This window comes from Manacus candei, unplaced genomic scaffold, assembly GCF_025592945.1.
Source record: "Manacus candei isolate 608988 ecotype Guabito, Panama unplaced genomic scaffold, ASM2559294v1 h1tg000072l, whole genome shotgun sequence".
Classification (NCBI taxonomy): Eukaryota; Metazoa; Chordata; class Aves; order Passeriformes; family Pipridae; genus Manacus; species Manacus candei.
Window position 1 is genome coordinate 4190209 of NW_026138120.1, and position 22314 is coordinate 4212522.

General features: G+C 35.3%; 1 protein-coding gene across 5 annotated transcripts in view; it reads left to right on the top strand.

Annotated features, from left to right (window-relative positions):
* The window catches only part of ANKRD28 (ankyrin repeat domain 28), a 118718-nt gene that overhangs the window by 79679 nt on the left and 16725 nt on the right, over positions 1–22314 (top strand). For 4 of the 5 annotated variants that reach the window (XM_051808265.1, XM_051808268.1, XM_051808267.1 and 1 more), the window contains exons 6-16: positions 216–303; positions 3341–3483; positions 4527–4739; positions 10675–10753; positions 11196–11310; positions 11715–11797; positions 13780–13843; positions 15114–15182; positions 16761–16901; positions 21077–21188; positions 21804–21830. In XM_051808265.1, coding sequence (XP_051664225.1) covers positions 216–303; positions 3341–3483; positions 4527–4739; positions 10675–10753; positions 11196–11310; positions 11715–11797; positions 13780–13843; positions 15114–15182; positions 16761–16901; positions 21077–21188; positions 21804–21830 — 1134 coding nt within the window. The remainder of the gene's footprint in view (positions 1–215; positions 304–3340; positions 3484–4526; positions 4740–10674; positions 10754–11195; positions 11311–11714; positions 11798–13779; positions 13844–15113; positions 15183–16760; positions 16902–21076; positions 21189–21803; positions 21831–22314) is intronic. The other variant, XM_051808266.1, reaches the window with a different exon arrangement.

A 22314-nucleotide genomic window follows, 5' to 3' on the forward strand; every position in this document is an offset into this window, starting at 1 on the left:
TTTTTGTTGACATGAAGTTTTGTGTTCCTTACAGTCGCTTCATTATTGCTGCCAGGGTGTGGCAGCCAGTTTTTTCAAGCTTATGGAATATTCAAAACCCAGCATATTTAAATCCTTTAGAAACACATGTATTTAGAAACTCATTTCTTCTATGATTTTCTTTTTCTAAGCAGAGTTTCCCATTATGAATAAAAGATTTCTCTTCTTTATTTTAGATGGTCAGCTTACTGTTGTCTAGAGGGGCCAATATTAATGCATTTGACAAGAAAGACAGACGAGCTATACATTGGGCAGCATATATGGGTATGTACATATTTCAGTTGATTACTCTTTTGGTAGTAAAAAAAAAGTCACCTTATGTTTAGTGGTTTTATGTATTTCTAGGAAAAATTTGCATTGTAAGCATTGAGGTTATTGTGTGTCTGCCAGAAAACCATTAACAGTATAGATCAAATTACCTTGTAAATGTGTTTTTTGTGCTGAGAAAAATCAATTTGTTCGAGTAAGAAAAGTGAGGTAGGTAATTTTGTTCTTTAAAAAGGAGGAACTGTGTTCTTCAATCAGAGTCTAATCACAGGTGAAAAATTTTGCAGTAATACTAAACAAAAAGTAAACAGTTAATACAAGGGGCACCTGAATCCAGCCCTGGGGGTTGGATTTCAAAAGAATATTTCATCCCTGAAACTGCAAATTCTTGCCTTGCCATTCTTATTCCAGGAATGGATAATTGTTATTCTCATGGCCTTGATCAATGCACTAGCAGTACTGTCAAGGTAATGTACTTCATTGTCTTTTATCAGACTTGAAAAGACTTGAATGTGCCAGTGAATTATGAAGTGATCATCACAATATTAATGCTCCTAACTTATAATTTGAAGCTGGATGGTATTGCACTTCAGATACCAGTTCTTGAAACCCCAGAAGTTAAAGAGCATTTTTCGTTATTGATCCAACATACTTTGCAATATTTTGCATTAGTATTTTTCATGTACTTATATCTGCAAAGCAACATCTGTGACAGGCTGTCCAACCACCTTACTCAAGGTTGTTATTTGCAGAATTTTGTTGAATGAAATCTGTGCATGAAATGGCAGAAATCTGACAAGTGTCAGTGAGAGGACAGAGACATTTTCTTTTTTGTGCTTGCCTAGATGAGGGAAAAGTCTTCTGTTTTTCAGATAAACTACATTTATGCCAGTTTTAGTCAGTGCTATTTCATAGGCTACCAACAGGAGTGCTTGGGCAGGAAAAATGTAATTTAACTGATGTTGATCAACCTAAATATCCTTGTAGACAACAGAGTAGAAAAAACTTTAAAAGTCTTCAATAAAAGAAAAAAAGAACTGTGACATTCTCTTTTACAATTTAGAGCCATTGTGCCTTGCTCCAGTTGTTTGGAGAAAACCTTTAAAGCTTTTCAACCGTGTAAAACTGACCACAGAATAAAAAAGTTATGCTTTTCGTCATTCTACTATAAATAACTTCCTAGGGTTATATCCATTGTTTCCCTTCCTTCCTGCTTTTCACCCGACTCCGTTGCTGTCCAGCTGCAATGCTGTGACTGAAATGAACTAACATTCTTGTTGCCCTCATTAACAAATTGGGATGTCTCTGCAGCACTTCTCACCTCAAGTACGTTGCTCTTCTGTTTGAGAGTCTTCCACTGATTGCTGCTTGTGTTTTCAATGCAGGTCAGGGTTTTTTTTTTGTTTTTATCTTCTCTTTAAAGTTCTTTCTGCCACTGTTCCACTCAGTCTCTCTATTCCTTTCACTCCTTTCAGTATCTTCTGTATTTCTGTCTCTCATATAGGGCTTGTTTTCATTCCTGTCCCCATTTTATTTGGGTCAGAAGATGAGTATCATGTTTGCATTTCTCTTTCCCTTCTTTCCTACAATACTGAAGGAGTTAAGTGAACTATTGAATCACTTCACATTACACTGGTAAACTCTTATGGTTGTGATCGGTATAACTGGGTAAAATGGTGTTTTGTGTGCTGTCGGACATGCAGCATAAAATAAGTATCACGGTGACTGAATGTTTATAAAAATAGCTTTGTCTGTATTCTGTTGGGTAGATACTTCCTATTCAGACTTTTGCAAATTCTCTTAAAAAGTGAAGACCCTCACTTTTTATGAAGTGCTTAAGCTGAAAGCTGGACTTGATACTTTCTACTTAGATGTCTACTGAATAAGTATAAGAATTCAGTATGCCCCCCCTCACTTCTTTAACTAAGGTAAGGGTGTAACTTGAAAGGCAAAACAAAGAATCCCACATCTGTCTGTATGGGTCAGTTACAAAGGCAAAGCACTAAGTGTATCGTGGTCTGTTAAAGTCATGTACTACTTTATTCAGCAGACTTTGTCATGATTATCCATGTGTTTTCAGTGATGACTTTTTTGGCAGTTAAATTAACAACAGAGCAAGAATGACAGATTTTTTTGGTTACCCCATTTTCATGGCTTCTTAGCAGGCAGTGTCACAACTGCCTACAAGCCAGTGGAAAGCTCACTGCCCTTTGCAGCAGTGGTGTGGTGTTGGGGCCCCTGGCCCAAAGCTGGCAGTGAGAGCTGCTGCCCACCACTTCAGGGTGGGCTCCCTGCCTTCCCTCCCCTTTTCCAGCTGGAACTTCCCCCGGTCATCCTTTCCTCATGATCCAAACTTGACTCTTACCCTCCTCTCATTGTCTTAGGAGAGCAGTTAATGCTTTCAAAAGGCTACGGTTCCTTCTTGGATTGTCTGAGTCAGTCTTGAAAACAGGGCTTTGCTAAGTCCTGTATAATTTGGTTCAAGATTTTAAATGCTTTGCAAGTAAAGGAAGTTGGATTGGGGGGGATATGTTTTTATGTCAAAGTAGAATATTTTTTTCTTCTCGTGTTTGCATAATTTTTTCAAAGTTTCTGCTTAAGATTTAGAAACCTTGACGGGCATGTTTGCAATTGAGGTGAGAGTGGAAATCTGACAGTCACACTGTCTCTCAAGTTGGTAACATAAATTTGCAGTAAATGTTTATTAATTGCAAAGTGACTTTGCCTCTCTAGTTCTCAAGTCTTCAGAAAAATCCTGCTGTGTAAGCAGAAGACAAGATTGTGTTTTGAATATGCAAATTTATTTTTGCAGTATAAATGCTATGATTGTTGGATGTGGTATGTGGAGGTGATTAATATTGCTTTTATAGGTCATGATAGAATTAGAAAACAAGAACAATTCTTTGTTTTCCACATTAGGTCAAAATGAATAATGTCTTGATCATGTTATAACAATCGTAGAATTATTAAGTTTGCAACCCTCTACTGGTTAATAAAAAATGATGCTTTATTTTATTTGTCTTTGTTATTTTAGGTCATATTGAAGTTGTGAAATTACTCGTGACTCATACAGCTGAAGTGACATGCAAAGACAAGAAATCATATACACCTTTACATGCTGCAGCATCTAGTGGGATGATCAGTGTAGTCAAATATCTTCTGGATCTTGGAGTTGATGTAAGGAAAAATAAAACTGACACATTTTTTTATTGTTTGAAATGCTTTTGTTAGTACTATAGGACACTGTTTATTTAGGGACAGGTTATGGTGTAGTGAAAGCATGTGAATGAAGATCTCTGGAAATACTTTTTCTGTTATAAAACCACATTCTTCCAGGTAACTTAAGAGCCTTGTAGATTTTGCACAATAATGTGAAAATAAATGTGTATTTAGTAGAGTTTTTTTGTTTGATATTTCTTGGTCTTAATTCGTTGGACTTGAAGTCAGGAAATAGGAATTCCGATCCTAGCTCTGCCACACAATCCTTTTTGAAGTGCAGGAAATTAAATGTTTTTGCTTCAGTTTGTAAAATATAGATGTTACTGACTTTCTTACGTCACTTAAGTTTTGGAAAATATTAAAAATGGTGAGAAACTTCCAAAACCAGAGTAAGGCCATATTAATATTCAAATGCAAAATAAATTAAAAGGCTCTACAGTACCTGCGCAAAGAAAGCATCTTAACAATAAACTCTGAAACTGTGTAAGAAATCTGCATTGTGAATCACATTTTAGTCTTGCAAGGCTGGAGATTGCAGCTCAAGTTCTTTATTGAGAAGTAAATCAGAATTCAGTATCATGATGTGTACAACAACAAATTCAATTTCTGTACACACCCATACACGCCCCCTCGGGAAAAGTCTCTATGACCTATGTTTTTCATGAAAACTTGCAAGTGCTGTTTTATAGAGGTCTGTGCTATGCTTTATAGTATGCCACTGTTGACATTTTTGGCATGAGCGTCTTCTCTTAAATTCCACACAGGAAACTGGTGTGGAGACAATTGCAGGAGGTTGGCTCACTTGTAAGGCAATCATGCTCTTCCCCAGGACACACATCTTGATCAAAGTGCTACACCCAGAACTTGCTTTTAATTTCTGGTTTTAAGAGTTTCAAAACATAATCTCACGACATGAGATCTTTCTTTGTTAGAATTAAATGCTGCATTAAATACAGTTTTCTGCCTACTAACTAATGTTGGTTTGTTTTTTTCTCTCATAGATGAATGAACCAAATGCCTATGGAAATACTCCTCTCCATGTAGCTTGTTACAATGGGCAAGATGTTGTAGTGAATGAACTCATAGACTGTGGTGCTAATGTAAATCAAGTAAACGAGAAGGGGTTTACACCTTTGCACTTTGCCGCTGCATCAACACATGGAGCATTGTGTTTAGAGCTTTTGGTCTGCAACGGTGCAGATGTAAATATAAAGGTAGGTATATCCAAAGCCACCCATTCACACCTAAAGATGCAGTACATCATTATCAGAGATAGTTTTTTCAAAAATATTTGTTATGGTAGTATTTTAGAGGTTCCCACTGATAGATGGAGTACTTGTATGAAAAGTACTGTTGTAAAAATGAGCCGGTATGTTGCTTCAAGGAACTTGATCAGAATCTCAAAACCTCAATGGGATGTATTAAATGGCCCAAAAGGATAAAGAAGAAGGATGACGATACTGTTTGCTCAATCTTGATTACATTTAGATGTCAGAATTCTGTATAATTTGTTTTCCCTAGTCTAGCCATGTAAGTAAAAGCAAATAATTTGAAAAAATGCAAAAGAATATGTTTTCCTTATAAATAAGTAACATGAACGAAACCAAGGGTATTTCAGAGAAATGTGTATGAACAGGCTAATTACTGGAGCAGTTGAAGGGCCGATAATGTAAGATCCTAGAATAATTAGTCAGGCAGATTTGGGAAGGGTGTATAAAAATACAAATATAAGTAGATCAGGCCAATGGAAAGGTTTAACAGCTGATGTTTTAATTACTCCAGCAAAATTTGGTAAGCAGAATCGGTATACGTTTTACATTTGTACTTGGTTGCAGAATATTCCTTATAATCTAGTATTGTAGACAGAATTTCTAATACACACAAGCATAAAAACAAGCTATAACCTATATCTTTTATTGTCTTCTTTAGTGTGTAGTGTGAAGTCTTGAGATGTGGGAGAGAGATGTGAGACCTCCTATTTTGTATTACATTGATTTTTATTCTGGTAAAGAAAATTTAAACTCCATTCAGAAATATTTAGTGGCAGTATCTGATGTCTTGACAGATTTTGGGCTAGGGTGATGGAATGAGGAGGAGTCCAAGTGTTCCTTATGCAGAATGTCTAATTGCCTGAACTATCACCCACATGTGGTAGGAAGAGAATTATCTGTCCTCTTGTTTCTTAAAAGTTTAATAGATTTATACTTGAATTCCAACACAATCTGGTCAGGAGGTGAATGTTAGAATAGCTGACATTTCTGTTAAAAATCTTGATGTTTTGTTGTTCACTTCATGGAAGCAGTGATTTTCACAGTGATTCGCCCTGATTTTCAACTAACTATTGCTAAAATTTATTTTTATATCTATTGTTAGCACAAAACCCATAGTCAACTGAAAATTTGGGAGGAGTTGGAAAATAAGCTCTTTGATGTGGAAAAATCTTAGATGTATGTTCCTGCTCACTGTTACATATATTTAGATGTGTGGCTCATTTAATGTGAATGCACATAATACAGTTGTGGAAGAATTAATCACCAAAGTGCCCCACAGAAGTAAGGAGCTGTGTCACAGGGTTTATTTCTCACTTGCCCTAAAATATCCAGGTCACAGTCTGTTTATTTTTGCTGCCAGCTTTCTGCTCTGCATAATGTCCCAGACTGGATAAGACTGAGTGTTCGGTGTTGCAGCATTGGCTGACTTCTGTCCTACATTCTTGAAACATCATTTCTCAGAAACATGTGGTCTGCCATGAAAATAATCCCACAATTTTGAATATACTAGTGATTATATATGTATGTTACTTAGACAAATAAGAACAAAGGAGACCTTACAGCACCTTCTAGGGCCTACAAGAAAACTGGAGATGGACTTTGTACAAGGGCATTTCATGACAGGACAAGGGGGAATATCTTCAAACTTAAAGAGAGTAGGGTTAGATTAGATATTAGGAAGAAATCGTTTACTGCAAGGGTGGTGAGTCACTGGAACAGGTTGCCCAGGGAAGGTGTGAATGCCCCATTCCTGGAAGTGTTCAGTGTCAGGTTGGATGGGGAGTTGAGGTACTTAGTCTAATGGAAGGTGTCCCTGCCCATGGCGGGGTAGTTGTAACTAGATGATATTTAAGGTCTTTTCCAACCCAAACCATCCTATAACAAATATTACCAAGCCAAGAACTACTGTCTTTCTGTATACAGGGTTGCAAGGGTTCATAACTTTGTGTATATTTCTGACTTAAAAGAAAGAAGTAAGGAGGGCTCCATTTCAGAAAGAGCGTTAGTAGCTTTAGCTGTCGGTTGTTGTAATTAAAATGTGTTGGTTTAGTACATATCAAAACAGTTAAGTGCATAATTAAGCAAGTAGGACTGTGTAAGGATTTTAAGCTTGAAAATAGCATTTATCCTGTTTCCCAATCAAGATGTTTCCATTGTAATTCTTTTAATAGCATTTCTGTTTATTTATACCAGTATGACAGAATTTGGCCTGTAAATTTGCACCTGAAGGTGTGAACAACCTTACTTGGTATATGAAAATTTATCGCTTGCACTGTTGAAAAGTGCAAGAACTGAGGCAAAAGGAAATAATTTCTAAATCAACTTCTACTTCCCTGGAAAGGCCTATAAAGATAAATGTTGGATTAACCAGTCCTTAAAAAAAAACTAGTATGTTGTGTAGATAAGAATAAGTTGTGGAATTAAAATGAGATGGAATTAGGGCCTTCTTGCCAGTGTTCTGTTCTGTTTCCAAATACTGAGGTTTAAGTTCAAAGTAGTTCTTAAAATGGTTATAAGATCTATTTTTCATCATAATTATATTGCTTGTGTAAGCTGGTTCAATAATTTCGTCTCATGTGCAACTGTTTCTGTGTTGTTAGAGGTAACAGGGGATATGGGTGGCAATCTAGGTGCAGACTAGACAGTACTATTAGAGCACTTTCTGCTGTGAGTGGCAGGGGGGAGAGCAAAAGGGAAACACTCTTATTCCTGATGGCAGATGGAGGGTAAGTTCTTGTGCGTGTCTGTGAGTGCTGGCCTCATATGGAGAACAGATTATGTGGCAGAAGATAATAGAACAGTAGAAATATGTTATATGCTTTTTATCACCTCTGTTGGCAGAGGACATAATTTCCTGCTTGTTTTCGTAGCCTTGGCAGTGTCCACTGTGGAACAGTGAATGTTGTTAAGTATTGCTCATTACTGCAACCCTCTCTCCTCACTATTCAGGATTTCCATGCATGGAAGAACACATTGAAATGAGTATGTAATGGGACAGTATTAATTGTTTTATGGGCCCCTTTGCTGCTTGAAAGTTTGGTGACCTAAATAGAAAAAGTTTTTTACTTGCATTGGTGGTACTAGAACAGAACTGTTGCTAGGATGAGATTTCACTTGGAAGAATGCTGCGACATGATAGATCCACATTTCCCCTGACCCTCAGCAGAGCTCAGAAGTCTTGAGTACATTTAATATCTGAGTAATCACTCAATAGACACATTATACTGTGTGTTATTTCTGACAACTACTGTTCTTGGCAAATTGTTCTTAGCAAAAAAAAATTATCTAAAGTATTTTGTGTATATGTTTTCTGTAGTGATAGAGGAGACTTGAGTGATATCTTTCCTATTACCATGTTTAATTGAGGTTCACTGAAGACAACAAAAGTTAGCATTAGCCCATAGCTGTTCTTCTTGTGCTGTGATCCTGGCTGACCTCATAAAATCACACAGCTGTAGTTAGATTGATATTTAGATAGAAGACCTTAAAGGCATAAAGAAAGGGAAATTGGAGCAAAAGTTCTGAAGATACCTATCTTCTTATGCAGTCCAACCTCCTGGCATCTCAGGAAATAGTGCTTTGCTCAATAAATAGTGCTTTCCTGTTTCATTGCTTGAAGAAATAGTTAGCTACTGGTTCTGACTCTATATATCCTTCCCTAGTGACAGTGTCTTAGAGGGGAATTCTGAATGCAGTCCTATACCTAGCAGTTTGGCTTCAACATGGGAATTATCTTCATTTAATTTTATACCAGTTCTGTGTTTATATGTTGATAGACAATTGTGTGTTATATTATTCCTGGGCTGGAAAGGAATATGAGACTTATACATGAGAGAGGCACTGTGGACAATCAAATCTATTGTCTTAGAAATCTATGTTAAGTGGATTTTTAAGTAAATTTGAACAGAGTAAATCTATAAATCTGTTATTGATGGTACTGTGGTTTTTCATTTGCAACTGGAAAACGATTTTGTAGCTTATTTTGCTGTTCTTTGCAAGATCTCCCTGAAGCTGTCTTGTGAGGGTTCTCACTTGACAACCGTGCTCTTTAGTTTCTGATACTGTCACCTTAAGTCATTCTTATGTCCTGGTAAGGTACTTTATTAATGTACTCACTGAGACTTGAATCTACTTTTTTTTCAGCTCCAGCTCCATCTTCTTTCTTTTCATTAGCCTTCCTTTGAGATACAGATTTATTCCATCTGAGCCAGTGAGACTGCAGGCTACTTTATCTGAGCCCTAAAGTTCTTCTGTCTGTTGCTTCACTAAGCTTATTTTATGTGATAATTTTTCTTTAAATTAATAGATTCTCCAGGTTAAAGGAGGAGAAAAGTAAGGGAAAGAGACATCAGATGTGTAACAGTTGTTTTAAAGGAGGAAAGTAAGTGGACACAGAGAATGTTAATGGTTGGATAAAGAGAGGAGAACTAAACCATAGGGAGAAAGATGAAAGAAAATCAGAGCATAGAGATTGCTTGGGGAAGATGTCACTTATGATGTATTTGGCCTTTTCTTAAGGCCTCCGATGACAGAATTAAAATTGATTGTACAATTGACCCCATTTTCTGTGTTTATTTGCATCTGCTATGATATGTGGATGTTGTCTTTTGGATTATTTATGGTCAAAGAAATCTACTAGCTGAAAGATGTGGAGATAACTTGACTTTCATTATCAAGTTTTATTTCTTTCAGTCTAGGTCTGAGAAGACAATGTTTTCCATAATAGCATTGTTGTAGGTGGTGTATGCTGCTCTGTGCAGTGACAAAACTGAAAATTCCACGTCCATCTTTCCCTAAAAGGGTCTCCAGCAGACTTTCAGTAACACATCCGTAGAAGCTTTGTCATTTGATTTCAATAGGAGAGTAAAGGTGGGAAGTCACTTCTGCACATGACAGCAGTTTGTGATATTTCAATGCATATGTTCATATTTTATCTTCCCCCTACCATCTTTGTCCTTTTTAACTTTGTGTTTTATGAACATTTCACACTCTTCAAAGCCAACATTTAAAATTTAAAGATGCGGTACACATGTGCATTTTAAGAGTCCTTTTATTTTCTTGTCATGTTTGCAATTTTTTGTGTGCATTTGTAGGAACCTTTTTCTGCAGTAAAGCTTCCCCATTACCTGTGAAAAAGTACAAGGGGAAAATCATCCTAAAGTAATAATAACAGAAAAAATGGATTTGTAACTGCATTGAGATTGAGCTGTTAAAATTTGAAGTTTCCTTATGCATTGCTGTTGGCCTACTTAAAGGACATCTTTACTGGGTGAATGAGTAAGTGCACATTTAAGATGTGCATTTCAAATGTATAGTACCAATTAGGGTTGAATAGTTTTACCCTGGGATAACTTGTGGTTTATGATAAATTGCTTACAAACATCCCTTTACAGAAATTGCCAAGAAACACATGAGCTTTTTATCTTCTAATATAATGTGTAATTTACTCTGTGTAATTCACTCTGTAGGAAATACAGCTACTTTCTTTCACGAAACAAACTTAAAGCATTGTTTTATTTTAGACTTGGGCAGGGGAAGAGTTGGACATAGGCTTTTTGCTAAAGTTGTGTGCTGTCATCATCCTCTTGAGAGTTATCTTAAAGACATAAGTGTGAGTGAGTGGGCATCACTGAGTTGTCACTCACAGCTGGAAGAGTGACTAAGTGCAGCTCTTGTGAGAAGCCTGCTATGTCTGTCATGCTGACTTGTCATTGCCAGCATCTGTCTGACAGAAGTGCATAGAAACAATTGAAAAATTTAAAGGATGGAATAGAGGGGAAACAAGAATGAAAACAACATCTTTTTTTTTTTTGTCAGTTCTGATGGATTACTCTTATTGGCCATAAGTAAACACAGAGGTTGTTTTTTTCTTTTCCAGAGTAAAGATGGGAAAACACCTTTGCACATGACAGCCATCCATGGTAGATTTTCAAGATCCCAAACCATCATTCAAAATGGTAAAAAGGGGGAGGGAGCAGTTCTGTCATCAGCTTTCCAGTATTACAGATATTTTTGTCCTCTTGTATGGGTAGCAATGTACAAAATTTTTTTCAGATGCAGTGTCCAGTAACAGACACTGATGGGTCTGGCATACCTGCTTATAAATTTTGATAAGTTACACTGAAGAACTGTTTTTCTTTCAGAATGCAGGAAAATATATAGATTTCTCTTCCTGGGTTGTAGAAAGTTTGTCCCATATGGTTTCATAATACAGTGCTTTTCTCTATTTTTCTTGTTATAACTACCTAATACAGCTGAAAGCTGTGTAGGGTTTAAATCCAAAGTAGTTATTCATTGACTATTATTAATGTCCCTCAAATTATCATCAGTGCTATTTTTCTAACAAAGGTGTCTGTATGCCTACATATATTCTTACTTAGTAATTACTTTTTATTATAGGAGCTGAAATAGACTGTGAAGATAAGAATGGAAATACCCCTTTGCACATAGCAGCTAGATATGGCCACGAGCTATTAATCAACACACTGATTACGAGTGGTGCTGACACTGCAAAGTAGGTAACTTTACTGACATGAATGCAAACTGAGAATTTAGAAATGTATTTATTATAGTAACAAGACTAGTATGATTTTTAATATCATCTTCAACTTGAAATAGGATTATCCTGTACTGTACTTTAAAGTAGCTACTCAGTACATCACAGTTTGTACCAAGAAAAAGAGAAATAGATTTTCCTTTTATGTATTTGAAGTAAAAGCTTTGAAAGTTTTAATAGGCTATTGTACTGATTTAGTGCATTCTGATAGCTTGTAAGAAAGCCTTTAGTATGTGAATTTAGCTCAGTATTCTAATTAGGTGGTTTGCTGAATCCACGGTGCATGTGCGCTTTGCACACAATCATGTTTGTTTTATTTTACTTGTAATGAAACTGTGATACCTGATTATGGTGTATCTTAGGCGGGGTATACATGGGATGTTTCCTCTCCATTTGGCAGCATTAAGTGGATTTTCAGACTGCTGCAGAAAGCTCCTCTCATCAGGTAAGACACTCTTTTAAATTCTTATATGTGTTTTGCACTTCGTTCTTTATTTCATAGAGTAGCTTTTAAATAAATCTTAGTTTAGTAATACATAAAAATCTTTATAGTTTACTAGAAACGTGGTGCTTTTTTTTTAATGGACAGTCCAGAGTTAAAGTTAATGCAAACGTTTGCAGAAGTAATTAAAAAAAAATCATCCAAATTGTAATAATGTGTTTGTAAGTTTTCTAATGTTGTGTTTGTGCATTTTGAGTTGGCTACAGAGGTGGGATGACTGGCTCAGACTATAATGACACTTCAAGGAGAATGATGTTCTGACTTCATAGAGCATCCTCCTATTTCTCTTCCATGATGTTTTTAGCTTTGTACAGATTAGTCTATTCCTACCTGTTCCCAAAGTGGGCCCCTGATAGCTCTGAAGACTCTGTGGACTGCTGCATTAAGAAACTATTGCATTGGTGGTGTGTTGTTAATCACAGGCAATGCAAACTGCTCTTTTCCTTCATTGCTTGACTCCTCCCTGAAGTTGTGGAGGTTGTAAGGTCATTACTTCCCTTGTTGGCCAGAGTCTGATGTGAATTCTAAGCTCTTTGAACCATTACAATTCTGAGAAAGTAGATTTGTCCAAAGGGAACTTCAGGAACAAAAGAAAAGTAAGAATAAACTAAATGGTTCTTTATTAATCTGAAGACACTTAAGGTTTTTTGAAAAAAAGAAAAGTGGGGAGGAGAGAGTTGGGGAAAAGGAAAAGTAACAAGTTGCTTCCACAGCTTTATATTGTTTGTTAGGGAAGCCTGGGAGAAGAACTAAAGGAATATAACTAAAACTACCTACTGGTAAGGCTTTTTATTTACTGTCCTGTCCTGGGCAAGCTTGCAAGGATTCACCCCAGGAAAGGACTGTCCAATATTTGACAATATTTCGATTGGATGTGTTCAAAATGAGGGATATTCTGGCTCTTTCAAACACGATGTTGTGCTGGTTGTGCCCTTACTAGAAATTCAGCATGGCAAAGGAAACCCTGCAGAAGACTTGCAAGTGATTTCTGTGAGTTTTACATGAGTTGAGCAAACTTGGATGTAAATCTAGCCTGGAGCAGATATGAATATGTTCAACCTTCAGGCTGGAAAGACCGGATACTGCTAACAGCATGTTAGCATGTACTGTTGATGTGGAGATTGGTATCTGCAGACGATGTGCCCCTCTTGGTTTTGGGAGGAAAAGTCTCCTTTCTGTAAATTAAGGATCTCTGATTTTAAAATTAATTAATATTCATGTGCAGAGCTTAATAAAACACCATTCTTCCTTGTTCCAGTACTGAATGACATTTAAGTAGTTAGTGGTGTGGACAAGCAACCTGTGAAAAAACATCAAAGGCTACTTTTAAAATCAAATTAGTAAACTTTTAAATTGTTTGCCGTATAGCATTGCCTATTGAAATGAGAGGAGAACATAGTGGTGCCTACAAAACCTGTTTTATGAGACATGGAGTAGGAAAACAATCTTGAAATAATAGCACTCTTGGATAAGATATCCTAGAGTGTTGTTCATTATTTATTGTTGTTGAACAGTTCTTAAAAAACTAAAAAAATTGCCAGCATTCCCAGGTATGAAAACTGGAGATTGAATGAATAAGTTACATTACACAAGAGCAAGACTCTTAGGAGAGTATAGCAGTTCTTTCAAACCAAAAATGTAGCTTTGAAACCTGATTTAAATATTAATATTTGTGTTAAAATATATGGTTAGATATGAAATTGCAGTTACATTTTTTTGATCCCTTTGTTTTATTTAAATACCTGTTTTTCAAAACCTTGCAAATAGCAAGGACATGTTTCAAATGAGGTAATTTTTAATGCTTGAGTGCTTTTTTGCAAATAGGTGTTAAGTTTGCTTAGCAAGCATTTCTCTTAGTAGTAGATGACAGCAGTTTTGTGAAAGGTGATGTTACATAATGATTTTACAAAATATTTGTTTTGTAGGTTTTGACATTGACACACCAGATGACTTTGGCAGGACTTGTCTTCACGCAGCTGCAGCTGGAGGGTATGCAACAAAGCATTCATGTTTTCATATTTATTGTTATTTTTTCAATTGATCGTTCCTGCTCTTTTTTTAGTAGTTCCTCTCTGTGCTCCCCTTGGAATTTATGTAAAGATTAAAATAATTTCAAGATGGATTCTATCTGCAATCAATACAAATAAATTAACTATTCAGCTCAATAAGTAATTGCTGGAATACTGTGTCCAGGTATCATCAGCCTTACCTTAGGTTTATGTTTGGGGATGAAATTACTTTTTTTTTTAATTTCCATGGATGATTATATCATTTTTAGAATGTACAGCACTGAAAAATGGCATGCCCACCTCAAATCACTGTAGAACATGAGGTGGAAAACAGCAACTTTGGGAAATTTGTTTTTACCAAATCCATAAACAAAAGATAATCTAACTAAATTAAAAGCAATAATTAAATTCCAGAGTTTGGGTGGATGAAGTAGTCAGAACTACTTGCTCATCACTTGTGATCCATATTGATTACTGTTATTGTATTGTAGATTTTCTATAGCACCTACTCAAAATTGCCTGGAAGAATTGGGTAATAAATTTCCTGACACACTCTGTGGGACACAGGAACTCCATGATATTGATATTTTCAGTTTTCTGTTGGAATGTTGTTTAAGTAATAATATTAAGTAATCATTCCATGTCAAAAGATACTTGATAGATACATCCTTGTTGCAAGTGATTAAGGTTAAAATGTTGTCTTTTCATATGAAAACACATAATTTGTGACACATTCTCTCATTCATCTCCAGTTTAGGAAAGTTACCAAGGTAGTGTTTAAACAATAAACAGTGTTGTACATCTATTATGATGGTCATATTTTATTGAAAATTGATTACACGAAAAAGTAAAATATTTATGTTGTAACTTGTACTTGGCCTTAAAAAACATGCAGTAAAAACTTGCCTCTGTGCTGGAATCCTGGTAGCAAAAAGCATGTGACATGCAGGTGTTATTGTTTGTTTGTTTACAAGAATTGAAATTTTTTATTAAATTACATTCATTTTTATGTGCTTTATGCATGCTATTTGATATCAATAACATTTATATATGTGGTCTTGAAGTAATTTATATTCTTTACTTATTTGGTCCAGCAATTATGAAATCTGTTTTACATGCAGAAATGTATTTATCAAAAATTTCGTATTATAACATATGAGATGTATATGTGTAGCAGTTCTGATATTCATAGAGGCCAATACTAAGAAGTAAAATTTGCAATCATGAGTAATAGTGCATTAATTTAATAGGAATTTGGAGTGCCTAAATCTTCTGCTAAATACCAGTGCAGACTTCAATAAAAAGGACAGATTTGGAAGGTAAGACATTCTAGATTTGTATACTGTAAAGGGCTGTTAAAAGTACTGCAGAAGTAGCATGTTGCTGTGTGGGCAAGTCTGTGTGTTCCAGGTTAAATGCTTTTTTAAGATACAATGTCTCTAATAAACCGTGCTTCAACATCAGAAATCACAAATATAGTTTGTTTATTGTGTTTTGTAAAGTAGATGTTTTGTCTTGTTTTTAAAGACTGAGTTTTGTATTCAACTGTAACTTCTATGTGCCTTTTTTTGCTTATAATGTGGATCTTGTGTGTTTAAGTTGCTCTCATCCGAGGACATTAGTAATGTTTTCCAAATAACGTATTAGTCAAATCTATAAATCTGTTGCTATTTCTAAGCTTTTTTATTAAAATATTCATTATTTTATTATAAGTGCTTCCCCTTTTTCCTTTCATTATATCCATCCCGTTCTGTTTCCCTGTTTAAGCTCTAAACCCTTTTGGAATGACATTAATTTCTATTCTTAGTACAGGATTATTTAAGTTCAGATGGCATGATCAGTACTTGTGTAAAATACCGTGTCACGTCATGGAAAATATGATTTTCCAGGATGTGAACAGCAGAAGTAGGAATTGAGGACAATGTTATGGATCCAAAGTTGTATTTTGCTTTAAATTCCACTTCCGTTATTTCCTGAGAAAGGAACAACTATCTGTCACAACTTATGTAATTAAAAGTTGTTTTTCTTTCCTGGTTTGGATTTTGGTTTAACGTGCATGTTTTGTACAGCAATTATTTCATGAGATGGAAAATATTCAAGTAGTTTAAAATGGAGAGAAATGGGAAAAAGTAATATTAAGAGTGATGGAAGAGGTGGGACACTTTAAAGTGCCTGACTGTCTTCTCGAAATTGAGATATTTATAGCAGCAGTCTCTTTTTAAAAATAAAAGTGGAGTTCTGAGTCATCTTGATCCTTTTGAAATTTTAGCCAAACTAGTTTATTTAGAGAATTGTTTATGTATTTAAAGCTGTGAAAAGTTTTCTCTGAGATTATACATCAATATTAATATTTCATGGTTTTGTTGTAAGAAGACAAGGTATATTTTAAATTTTTTCTTTCAATGACTCTGCTATGTTAGTATAGTTAAAAATAAATAAATAATGCTTTCGTCTCTTAGGCAAAATTCCAGTCTGTTTATCAAAAACATCTGTTTGTTAATTGTTGTATTTTACTTTTAATTCACTTAGTTGCTGTGCAGTTCTTTGATTTGTCCATATTTTTCCATGTGGCTTGAAATTACTTAACAGAAAATAATATTTCTAATGTAAACTTGATTTCCCTCTACAAGTTTACAAAAGAAAAATCATATAAAGCTTCCTTTAATACAAAGTTTATGCATATTTTGGCTGGCAAATAAATCCCCTAGATACTGTTCTGCATTATTAAATGGTCCCTAGAAAATGGCTCCATATTTTAATATTGCATTCTTCACCACAAATACTTGTTTAAAAATGTAAGGAGGATTTAAGTTTCACTTTATTTTGCTTTTTCTGTCTCTATAATATTATTTTGCTGTTATTTACCATTGTACTTTTTATTTAAATGTGTACTAAAGAACTCCACTCCATTATGCTGCTGCCAATTGTAATTATCAGTGCCTGTTTGCCCTTGTGGGATCTGGAGCTAGTGTGAATGACCTTGATGAGAGGGGTTGTACACCTCTGCACTATGCAGCTGCATCAGACACAGATGGGAAGTAAGTGGCATACTTTGTACTAAAGCCTTTCTCATTAGGAACATTTGAGCTGTGAATGTCATGTATGCTCTGCCTTCAGATTTGCCAGATGCATTTTTTGTATTTTTAGAGATGGAACTTGACAATGTATTGTTCATTGTATATAAAGTACATTATGTAACAAATAATTCAGAGGGGGGGAAACGAACAATAGTAAAATGTATTGTAATAATTTTGTTATGTCCTATAATGGAGATGTCTTAATTCAGGAATTCATTGGGAATAGAGGTTTTAATCCCATCTGCTGTATAGTGGTTGGGTAAATATCTTTTGTGGGGGTTATTAAGACAGCTCTGAGCAGTAGAGTCATTTTGCTTTACAAACAAATTCTGATGAAGAATGGTGTTTTATGGAGTGTTCTTAATATTGCCCCAAAAATCTGCATAATTAGTCAGGAATGCACTGTGAAGCTAGACTGTGAATCACAGTAGGCCTACAGCAGGATATATATGAACTCATCATTTCAATATAAGATGCTTCTTCCATTTGTTACCTGATTAAAATAGTCCTGTTTGGCATTACAACTCTATCTCTTGAGAGCGTAAATTTTTGTGATATAGTTACACTTTTACTAATGAAGTGCATCTGGCATCTTTTATAAATCCAGAAATCTCTTACATATGTTTATTTTGTACCTAATGGTTATATTGTACATGCTTATTAATGCCCTAAAAGCTGTCATGCAAAGTGTATATAGATAGCATAAAACTGATGAGGTTACTTAAGCTCCAGATATTGCATATCTTGAGGAGACTCGAGAAGAGCAGCACTTGCTTGTGCACACACTCGTGTACTGGTCATGGTGTGCATTTCACATGCATACAGTGACTCCTTCACTGGAGAAGTGCTGCTTTGTACCATATTGTCTTGTTTTAATACAGCACCTTTTAAAAGGTGAGGTAGCAATAGGAATGAGGTGGCATATAACTTACACATTGGGTTTTGAAGGCTAAATAAAGAATATTATCGTGGCCATTGAACTTACATTTGAAGAACATCCCTTTTTTAGGTAAAGCCAGATTTCAAAATAAAACTGTTGCTTTTTAGATATACTTTCAATTCCTGCTGGAGTTTCCTGAGATAATTTTGCACTCTTACAAGTTGAGCTAGGATTAATTTTAGCTTCCCTGTTGCTCTGAAAACCTCCAAACTATAATGGTTCTTCAGATGACATCGTTTTGCCATCTGTCTTACAAAAGGCACAAGCAAAAATGGTGATGACAATACTGCAGAGCTTTGTGAGGTAACTCAAAGGATTGTCTGTGGGACCCACGTGGTATTGCCCTTCTGATTAACATTTGGGTCTCTGGAAGACAGGCTGCAAAGCAGAATGGTCTGAGGAGAAGCTTTTTATATTGATGCAGCAAGATGATTAGTAACAGCTGGAAAACCAGTGCTGCTCAACTCATATTCAAAACAGGAATTAAGTTAAAATGATTATTCAGTTGGAATATAAAGCCTGGGAAAAAACATGTCAGGAAGCCATCTATATAGAAATTCAAAATGTATTTGTGTGTGGTTTTACATTCTTTGTTCAGACATCTTTAAAGACGGAGTTTAGAGATGAGGATGTTTTTGTTGAAAATTATATTCTGGTTTGTTCCAGTTTAGAAGTATTTCTTCTGTATCTTTAACAAATGCTTCTGATCTGGAACAAATACCAGTAAGCCTAGAGAGAAAAATGTGTTTTCAGAATGAGGTAAAATAAGCAGAATCTTAGGGGAGAAAAAAAATCATGCTGTTTCTATGTTAGAATTTTCTAATGGACAGTTCACCAATAAGCATATGGGAAATAAATTTAACTTACCTGGGCTTTCAGAAAGTTTGATTATTCTCTTTTTTTAAGAGACCTGTTGAGGACAGTTAAATATACGGAAGATGCAAAGTTAATCTCTTTCTTGGATGCAAAGAAACATCAGAAGTAATTATCTGGTTTGCACTGAAAGAATGGGTACTTGAGCATTTTTAGTAGACTTAGCTTCCTGCATCATATTTACTGTATTGTAGGTTTTGTGAGCACACACATAGAGAAGGTACACAAGTGTAGAAATTTAGGTAGCCAAGGCCAGTGACATGTAAAGTTTATTAATGAGCCATGAATTTTAACACAGAATCACTGATTAAAATTAACGAAGAAAGTTAGATGAGTGGACAAATAAAATGTAAGAACTGTATTTTTTACTTAATGAAACAAATTGACGTGTCTTTGAGTTCTCAGAAATCTCATCCCATTTTAATTCAAATAAAATCATGTGAGCGTGGTTGCCATTAAGGAAATCCAGGCATTTGTTTACTGGGCAAATAAAACCTGAATTAATTGGTTTAAAAACATAGATGTGCTTTACAGGTAGCTTTTTATTAGATATGCTGAACTTGTAAAGTTACTTACATCTTACGTTACATATGTTATTCTCTAAAACTCGGCATTTTTACCTTTTTCACTACCTGCTTAAGTCCTATTCTCCTTTATGCTGGGCACAAAATGATGAAAGTCAGACTGCACCTTGGCATTGCTTCTGCTTGTCTCAACTTTTTAATGAGGCAGAGTCCTCTGTAACACTGAGACACTTCCTTGTTCATAGATTTTCCTACAGCTTTTTGCCCCTTTAATCTTCACTCACCTGGTTTGTTACTTTCAACCTTTGTTTGCAAAAGCAAATGTCAGGTCTTACTTCAGCAAATAGCTGCTGTTGTGCATGAGGTTATCAGGCCCTTGACCTGGTACAGCTGTTTTACTTGTGCTGAAATGTGTTTCCATTTCATCGCGGCTGGTACTGGTTCTCGTTCAGCTGATGAATTTGCACTGTTCCATCTGCTGACTCCAGGCTGTTCCTTGAAGGAACTCAGAATTCCGATGTTGAAGCATCATGCTGTCTTCCCTCAGGAGATGGCTGGTTTTGTAGGATTTCTGCCTGTATTTCTCCAAGGACTGAATGGGGTTTCTTGGGGTTTTGAATGATCAAGTTTGCACTCTTAATGGCATTGATCAGAGGGCAGGTTAGGATTCCTGCCTCTCAAATCTAAATCTGCCACCTCCTCCTGAAAGTTTTCCACATGACATCACAGCATATCCATGTCATACAACTAAAAATGTTGAAATTCCCTTGAACTTTCTACCAAACAATTTTCAATGAGATAAATGGGAACTAGAACCCTCATGTTGTCAGTATATCCATTTGTCACTACTGATAATGGTAATCTGTGAGACCTTTAGGTAAACTGTGTCAAGAAAGAAATATTCCAAGCTGGATTTGACAGGATAATATACTTTTTATCTTCATATGCATTTTGTTTAATTGATAAAGAAGTATTTAGTGATCTCAGAGAGAAGGGATGTTGACCTGTTGTACACTTCAGGAAACCAAATGGCTTCACCAACAAGTTCAGGGTTGTGATAGTGACTTTGTAAAATGTTGCTGAAATTATAGACAACATAAAATTATGAATTATTAGAGTTATTGATTGGAATAATTTAGTGTGCACACATGGAGTCTCTTAAAAAAAGAAAGCTAGGGAGAAAGTGAGCTAACTTGAATCCCCTATTTTTCATCCTTCTGACTGACTGTCTGTGGTTGAAACTGTGCTGATCATGCTCTGCCTTATAACTTTGTGTAATGAAAGTAAGGAATGGTAGGATGGATATAAGTATGTAAACAACTAAGTCTGTTTACTGTATAAACAAGTCAAAAAACTAGTGTCTGGTTGTGGAAGTGTATGTGTGTGTGACTCCAGGATACCACCATGGTTGTCTTCCTTTTGTAATAAGTATGAAAGAATGTACTGATGCAGAAAAACATACAAAATGGTAATCATTGATATTAGGAAAGGTAACTGCAATTGTGTCATCTAGGAGAAAAATAGCCATGAAACACAAGTTTTAACCAATTCAGATAATTCAGAAGATGCAGGAGGATGTCTGCAGAGTAGGAGTCTTTCCAATTTTGGAAGTTTTGTGATTGACCTTAACTTTTGATGTAATGAGTTAGCTGTTTTCTAGTCCTAGCCAATGTTATGCATTAAATCAGTGTCCCTGTGTGCTGTATTCTATTTTCCAGTTGAATTGGAACAATTTATCACTTAGCATTAAGTTGAAATTCAACATTTAGATACATGGTTGCATATGTCAATTTGAATAGGTGCCTGGAATACTTGCTAAGAAATGATGCCAATCCGGGGATCCGAGACAAACAAGGATACAACGCAGTTCATTATTCAGCGGCTTATGGTCATCGCTTGTGTCTTGAATTGGTAAGAAAACGTATCATAGATGAAAGCTGTAACAGCTACTCTTACACAGTATGATGGAGAGGCCAGGGGATTCTTCCACCTTGGCTCTAAACCTGTAAGCTGGGTCAATACTGTTTTTCAGCCTCTGTAAGCATAAATATTTAAGCATTTGGTATTGCTAAAACAGAAGAAGGTGAGGAGCTAAGATGCTGGATACTGGCTTTAAAGATAATACATTCTCAGATGAGTAGAGGACATCCTCTGGTTGAGAATGTGGAATATTAGTTTTGTTTTGTTTCTTAACTTAGACTATACTTCTGATTTTTTTTGCTGATGGCTGAAATAAAATAACCATCAAGAACTTCTAAGAAATTTCATGAAGGTCATTAGAAGGAGCAAATGACAATATAGGGAAAACCTGTAAAGAAAGAGTGCCTTATAAAATTAATTCATGTAGTTACAGTAACTACTGACCAGATATTTTAGATAATAAAGCCTTAGTTAGTTTTTTATTACTCCTTGTGCACAAATATATATGTTATCTGATATGCTGTGTTATACAGTTTCAGTATTTTTATTCCAATTGCAGTTTTATATTCGTGTTCAAACATGAATTCTTACTGTTTTTAATTGCAGATTGCAAGCGAAACACCTCTAGATGTTGTAAGTGTATTATTTCTCACTGTTAAAGTACTGCTATACAGCAAAAGAGAACATGTAATTTCAAAAATAATGCTTATTTTTAGACTTATTCAACCATTTGTTCAATGCATAAATATATTATTTAATTTCAACTACAATTTAGATTTAATTGCACTTTGGAATTTTAAAATAGGAAATTATTTTTTAAGCCATGTACTTTTTTACTTAAACAATTGTATGACCATGTTATAAAACTGTGATAATGAAAACATGATTTGAATGTATGTTGTGTTCTTCAGCCACTTTGAATGTTTTAATTCTACTTGTGTACTCAGTTAAATGGTCTTGAAAAAGACCCAGAATGAAAACTTTTGGATACATCTGAAAGTAACTGATAGAAATGTATATACATAGGTATTTTAATACCATACTGCCACTGCCTTTTTTGAGACCATTTTTTCGCTCTCAGAAATGTTTTTCTGTTCTGAGAAGTCAATCCTGCCTT